Source organism: Pyrus communis, chromosome 5 (assembly GCF_041283825.1).
Source record: "Pyrus communis isolate YQ-2024b chromosome 5, ASM4128382v1, whole genome shotgun sequence".
In the NCBI taxonomy this organism is placed as follows: Eukaryota; Viridiplantae; Streptophyta; class Magnoliopsida; order Rosales; family Rosaceae; genus Pyrus; species Pyrus communis.
The window spans coordinates 8,080,031-8,087,775 of record NC_142569.1 but is presented as its reverse complement, the minus strand read 5'-3'; the positions used below and the strand labels follow the sequence as shown (position 1 = coordinate 8,087,775).

General features: G+C 41.7%; 1 protein-coding gene across 1 annotated transcript; it reads left to right on the top strand.

Moving 5' to 3' along the window:
* Nucleotides 1–2,244: 2,244 nt before the first annotated feature.
* LOC148696674 (uncharacterized protein At4g02000-like) lies at nucleotides 2,245–2,688 on the top strand. The gene has a single exon (XM_088693334.1). It carries the CDS (start codon nucleotides 2,245–2,247, stop codon nucleotides 2,686–2,688), a length of 444 nt encoding a protein of 147 aa, XP_088549460.1.
* Nucleotides 2,689–7,745: the final 5,057 nt, after the last annotated feature.

Sequence of the window (7,745 nt, the reverse complement as noted above, 5' to 3'; positions counted from 1 at the left end):
CTTACTGAAAAACTTACAGTTGCTCAGTTAGTAATTACCATCCGTGTTAATTTTCAGCTTTTTGGGTCACAAATTGCTTGTTACTTTTGTAGTTTGGTGCTATTTTTTTTTTCAACTTCGTCAGTTTTTTTCTGAATTGCAATGGAGGAGGTCACTGAACCATAACCGTCCAAATCTCCAAGTATAAATCCAAGAAAACATGCATATAAATAAAACTTCTCGCAAATGAATACAGTACAAATAAAACTTGAATTATGTACACTAAAGTTTTTTGTTTGGGATTTCTATTTGGCTTGAAGTTTTCAAGATATTTGAGCCTAAAATTATATTAATGATTAATTTAAAATTGGGTTTAGAAAATAAATATCCAATATAAATAAATAAATAACTAAAAGTAATTATATTTAATTTGGTTCGGTTTGGTTTTCGAACCACTAAAACAGAAACCAAACCAAAACATTTCAGTTCGATTTAGTTTTGTTTAATTCAGTTCGGTTTTTTGGTTTCGGTGCAGTGTTTGGGTTGGTTTTTTCAGTTTTCGAATTTTTCTGAACCACCCCGGAAAATTACCACTAAGGACATATATATTAATCAATTATATTTTGCGAGTCATATATTTAAGAAAACAAAAATATCAAACATAAAAAGGAAAAACCAATAACAAAAACCCCATCCCACAACGAGAAGTCCACCCACATGCGTCCCTCACGGCAGAGCCATATCGACGACGTCAAAACTCTATCGCTTCATTTCTCTCCCTCTCTTCATCACCTCCTCTTTCTCCCTCTCTTAATCTCCTCTCTTTTCTCTTTTTCTCTCTCCCAGTCTCTATTTTCCTCGTAAATATGTGCCATTTAGGTATGCATCCGGTGGTCTTAGCTTCTTAGGGATGTTGTTCTGCTACTGGGGTATTTGGGTGTGATGTAGGTTGGAGAGGGCTGAGATTTTAGAAGGTGGTCCTAGGACTATGATTTTTGGGATAAGGGGGTGTTGTGGCTAGGTTTTTTTTTTTTTTTTTTTTGATCAGCCGATAGATTTTGTTAGATTAGTCATCAACTGAATTTAAACTCACACTATTATGCAAGAGTTCAACTCATTTTCACTTTTAAAAAGTGGTCATGAGACCTGGTTTTTGGGATAAGAGGGTCTTGTGGGTTGGTGGCCTCGGATGAGTTCTCTAATAAAAATAAATCAACTTTTAATATTTTTATATATATTCCAATATTTAGAAAATAGCTGAATTGATCGAAGGACATTTTAGTAATATTGTGGGTAGAAAAACAGTATTTTTTATGTTTTAAGTTTATATGTGAGGTGAGTATAACGTGAGTGAAAAAATAGAGTAGTGAGATGAGTAATGAGATGAGTTTATTAGCACTAAAAAGATTATTAAATAAGCAATAAGTCTTGTAATCTCATTCATAAAACATGAAAGTCCACATTGAAAAATGTCCAATCAAATCTCTAAAACCTAGGATGTGGGGTTCTGCTACTGGGGTTTTTGGGTGTGATGTAGGTTGGAGAGGGCTGAGATTTTTGAAGGTGGTCCTAGGACTATGATTTTTGGGATAAGGGGGTGTTGTGATTAGGTTTTTTTTTTTTTTTTTGGGTCAGCCGATAGATTTTGTTAGATTATTCACCAACAGAAATTAAACTCACACTGTTATGCAATAGTTCAACTCATTTTCACTTTTAAAAAGTGGTCATGAGACCTGGTTTTTGGGATAAGAGGGTCTTGTGGGTTGGTGGCCTTGGATGGGTTCTCTAATAAAAATAAATCAACTTTTAATATTTTTATATATATTCCAATATTTAGAGGAATTGATCGAAGGACATTTTAGTAATATTGTGGGTAGAAAAACAGTATTTTTTATGTTTTAAGTTTATAAGTGAGGTGAGTATAACATGAGTGAAAAAATAGATAAGCGAGATGAGTAATGGGATGAGTTTATTAGCAGTAAAAAGATTACTAAATACGCAATAAGTCTTGTAATCTCATTCATAAAACATGAAAGTCCACATTGAAAAATGTCCAATCAAATCTCTAAAACCTAGGATGCATTACAAACATTATGACTATGATATTTCTCTCATCAAAATCATACAAGATACAAAAATATAACTGGAAATGATAGGTTTAGGAGATGTATGATGCATCTTTGGCATCCAAAGGCTCGGGTAACGGTGGTAGAATTGGATGATGATTTGTTCTCGTTTGGCTTCGAGAATAAACGAGAGCGAACAATGGTGTTAAAAGGCGGTCCCTGGTTGTATGACGGGGCCTTGCTGTTGATGGCAGAAGCTGATACATTAGCTAACCCTACAAAGATTCCACTCTACGCCCAGGAGTTTTGGATTCAAATCAAGGGTTTGCCTCTTGGGTATGTGACGCGGCATATGGGGCAATTCATCGGAAATCAGATAGGTAAATATATTCTCACGGATCAAAGCAGAAAGGGAGAATTGGAAGGCCGAGTGCTGCGTATACGGGTGGAGTTGGATGTTACGAAACCTTTTCGCAAGAGTCTGCTACTTTCTATTGAGGGTTCCGTGGTGAGTATTGATCTTCACTATGAGAAGCTTCCGATCACGTGCTACTTGTGTGGACTTGTTGGTCATATGGAAGAACAATGTGAGAAGTTTTCAGCGAAGAATGAAGATGATTTAATGAAACCTTACGGTCGATAGTTCCAGACTGATGTTCTTGACGCCAACTACCGTCAACCACATGGTACTCATTTTGGCTTGGAGCCTTCACATGTATGGTCAATGAAAGCACCGATGGACGTGGAGGAGGAGGAGGTTAATTACTCTTTGGTGGTTCGGCCTCCAGGGACGGCTGTGCTTGGGTTGGTGGCGACGGAGGATGATGAACTGGAAAACGGTGAAGTGGGGAAGGATCGGAATAATAGGATCAATAATGGTGGCTTTGCTATACCTGATTTGAATGAGGGCGTCGACTTGGATGAGATGTCCATTGATGACCTAGATATTGTCCATTTTCAGGAACCTCCAGTTGATCTAGCATTGATGGGGACTAATCAGGGGGACATTTCAATTGACTCATGTGGTTTGAGACTATTTGGGTTTGATTTGAATGTCCCGAATGTTGATAATGACGTGGTTTCGAGGAGTACATGTTCGATGTTAACTGATGGGCCCAATGAAACATCCAAGGGGGATGAGGTGAGAGGGAGTAGGCATGTGGTTAGCTCTAATATCGATCGGCATCAGGTATCTTTTCGTCTGGGGCTGCCTCCTCATAGCCGGCAGTTTGAGGAGGGATCTAGTGCTGTGGGGTATGGTAAGTTTGAGATGGGGTCTGACCCATTTAACCTTATGCCAATTATTGAACAATTGCAGGCAAAGAGGAGGAGGAAGTCAAAACGAGTTAGGAGGGTGGTGGGGGGGGGGGGGGGGGGGGCGGCACAGCTCAACGCGGTACCCCTCTTCTGCTCAAGTGTCCACAAATACGAGGTTACCAGCTCTAGGGAAATGCGCTGAGCTTGAATGGAATGATATTTTGGCACCTTCTGGTGGACGTAGAAGGATTATGGTCAATCAGGTTGATTCCACTTTATCGGCGCAGGTTGACGGTGGTCAACCCCGCTGGTCTCAATAAGTTAGAACTGCCGGGGGCTTGGGAACTTCTGTGCAGATCATGCGCTTCAACGTTTGATTTTGAATAAAGATCCCACCGTGGTTTTTTTTTGTGAGACGAAGAGCAATGTTCATTATATGGAACGCCTACAGATGAAGTTGAATTATGATGGAAGTTTCAAAGTTGCTAGCAATGGAAATTCGGGAGGTTTATGTGTATTATGGAATGAAACGATTAACTTGAGATTGTGGTCTTATTCAAAGAACCATGCTGATTTTGGTGTAGGGGAGTCTGGGGATCGTAGATATTGGAGACTGACTGGGTTCTGTGGCTCTTCGGTGGTTTGTGATAGGTATAAATCATGGCAGCTATTGGACACACTCTGTGGCAATGAGTCAAGTCCTTGGTTGTGCGTAGGCGATTTTAACGAAATTTTGCAAACACACAAACAGGAAGGGATAATATTCGGAGTGAGAATCAAATAGAGGGCTTCAATGATTTGGGTTATTCTGGGAACATCTTTACATGGTTTACAACCAGAGGGGGTGGTATCAAGGTACGTCTGGATCGTGCTTTGGGTACACAAGCTTGGTTTGATTTGTTTTCGAGGTTCAGGTTGCAGCATTTAAATAAAACCTCTTCTGACCATGTCCTAATCCTGCTCACATGGGATGAGAGGTGTATCAGCCGAGGGAAGAGATAGTTTCAGTATGAGGAGGCCTGTAATTTGCAGGAGGGATGTGATGAGGTGATATGGCAAGGTTGGGACACTAGTGTGGAGGGCTCCACTATTTTTTAGGTGACTAAGAAGATCAAAGCCACGAGAATGTTGCTAAATAGGTGGGCTCGAAGTAACAAAAGGTTGGGGCCCCAGGAAATTAGGGAAGTCGACGATAAACTCACAAGCTTGCTGGGGCAACTGTTTACAAGTGAGTCCATTGAACAAAAGAAAGTATTGGTAGGACGGTTGAATCTCCTACTTGAGCAGGAGGAACTCTTCTGACGACAAAGAGCAAAGGAAAATTGGGTGAGGCTTGGGGATCGGAATACGAAATTTTTTGATCAGAAAGCTAATCGGAGGAATAAAAAGAATTGGTTGCAAGACCTTACGGACGAGGGTGGGTTGTGGCATGAGGACCGAAAGGGTATGGAGAATGTCGTGCTTTCCTATTTTACCAGTTTGTTTACATCGAATGATGCTGCTAGGCTTGAAGAAGTTTTGTATAACATAAAGCCTTTGGTAACGGAGGATATGAACGTTGAGCTCGAGAGACCTATTTCGGATGATGAAGTAAAGTGTGCGGTGTTTCAAATGCACCCTACTAAGGCTCTGGGGCCTGATGGCATGACTCCAGGGTTTTACCAAAAGCATTAGGGAATTGTAGGGTCGGATGTATGTAGAGGAATTTGTGAAATGGTGCTATCTGGTCAAATACTACGCAAGATCAATTACATTCATGTCACTTTGATTCCTAAAGTGAAAGAAGTTATGAAGATGTCTCAGTTGCGACCTATCAATTTATGCAATGTAATTTATAAAATTATGGCGAAGGTGTTAACAAATCGTTTGAAGTCTGTTCTTCCTCTTCTAATTTCTCCCACTCAGAGTGCGTTTATTCCTTAGAGGTTGATTTTAGATAATTATTTGGTGGCGGCGGAAGTTGCCCACTATATGCATAAAAGATCCTCGGGGATGAATGGTTTTATGGCATTAAAGCTGGATGTTAGTAAGGCCTACGACTGGTTGGAGTGGCATTTTTTGGAGGCCATCATGACTCGGCTGGGATTTTCACTGAGTTGGGTTCGAATGGTTATGTTATGTGTAACTACTGTGACATATTCCCTTAAGTTAAATGGTGAACCAGTGGGGTGTGTTCAGCTAGGAAGGGGTGTTAGGGAAGGCGATCCTCTATCGCCGTATCTATTTGTCATGTGCGCCGAGGGTCTTTCGGCTTTACTCACTAAGGTTGAATCCTTAGGTGCTTTACAGGGTATCAAAGTGGGATGTAGTGCCCCAAGCATCCATCATTTGTTTTTTTGCAGATGATAGCTTCTTGTTTGCGAGGGGTACGTTGAATAAGTGCTTGAGTATTAAGCATGTGTTGAATGTGTATGAAGCCGCTTCAGGACAAGCGGTGAATTTGGAGAAGAGTTGCATCTCGTTCAGTAATAATCTCATGCAATATGATCAGCAGCTCCTGGCCGATTGCCTTGGTATGAGGCGTGTGGCATTTCATGACAAATATCTTGGATTACTTGTGCTTGTCACAAAATCAAAGAAAGAGACCTTCTCATTTGTGAAAGACCAACTTTGGAAAAAACTGCAAAGTTGGCGTGGTCGGCTGTTGAGCGGTTCAGGCCGTGAATTGCTGGTCAAAACTGTGGCACAAGCGTTGCCAATGTATTCCATGCAATGTTTTCTTCTTCCAAAGTCATTTTGTGAGGAACTAAATGTAATGATTGCCAAGTTTTGGTGGAGTGGAGATCCGGGTAAGAGAAAGATTCATTGGCTTAATTGGCGCCAACTGTGTAAGTTTAAACATGAGGGAGGGCTGGGATTTAGAGATCTTTATGCTTTCAATCTTGCCCTTTTGGCTAAACAGACTTGGCGTTTTCTTCAACAACTTGAAACATTGGCGTTTAGGGTGTTTCAAGCTCGTTATTTTCCAAATGATGACTTTCTATGTGCTTGCGTTAAGACTAATAGTTCGTATGTATGAAAGAGTATCGTGGAGGCTAAAAATTTGATCTTTAAAGGCTGTCGTTGGCAGGTGGGGGATGGGTCCTCTATTAAGATTTGGCGAGATAACTGGCTTCCTAGGGATACTTTTTTTTGTGTGTTGAGTCATCCGCCGGCTGATTGAAATGTGGAGGCTACGGTGGATAGCCTGTTTGTTACAGGTTTGCCGCAATGGCATGTGGCTCGGGTAAGAGCTTTGTTTTCTCAAGAGGAAGCGGATCTTATTTTGAGTATTCCGTTGAGTTTCCGTTCGTCCCTGGATCGTAGAATCTGGCATTTTGAAAGGAACGGGAAGTTCACAGTACGAAGTGCGTATCATGTGGCTAAGGCTCTGATGTCTGTCATAGGAACGGGGGCTAATGGGTCCGACTCAATGTCTAATGATGGACGTAGTAAAGTGTTAAGGAAGATTTGGAATGCCTGTGTGCCTGGGAAAGTTAGGATTTGTGCCTGGAGAGCATGCATGAATACTTTACCCACGCATGCTAATCTTGCTAGGCGAATGGTGGCTGTGGAGAAAGTGTGCAGTATTTGCGGAGGCTATAGTGAATCAACTGAGCATGTATTAAGGGACTGTAGCTTGGCAAAGACCGTTTGGTTTGGAGGTCTGGGGATTAGGGTCGACGATAGCAACCACACTCGATTTATTTCTTGGATAACTTCTGTTGCGATGCAATCCTCCTCGATGGTATTCGATCTTTGTTTGATGATTCTATGGCGGTTATGGAAGAATCGAAACGATGTGCTTTGGAATGGTAAGCAGGTAAGGGCGCAGGACCTGGTGCTTGAAGCTGACGGTTGGTTGCGTGATTATCAACAGTGGCATAAAAGAAGCTCGTCAAAGTCCACTACTCCACCGCAACGATGGCAGAAACCGGATGTTGGTTGGGTGAAGTGCAACTTCGGCGGAGCTTAGATCCAGCAAGGTTCGAGGGGGAATTCAGTGTCATAATTCGAGACCATCAGGGAATATTTATCGCTGCAGGTGCGGGTTTGATTGGTCCCACGGGTTCTGCGTTCCATGCGGAGCTCTTTGCTGCTCGACAAGCTCTGCTGTTGGCTCAATCTTTTTGTCCTGTGGGTGCAAGGATGGTGTTTGAGGGTGACGCGAGTATGGTTTTGGCTGCCATGCAGAGGCAGGAGGAGGATTGCTCAGTTCTAGGGCCTATCATTAATGACCTGAGATTCTTATTACAGTCTTTTCCTCAGGTGCGTTTGAATTATGTGCAGCGGGGTGGTAATGGCTCGGGTTGGAGTTGGAGGTTTAGAGTTGTTTTGCTTGATGAAAGTTTGTAATTTGGATTGGTTTTTCAGTATTGGCATGTGAGGATAGCTTTCTTGTTGTGCCGGATGCTTTTTTTTTTATCGAGGCCCTTTAATGCACACCATCTTTAGTATGTATGT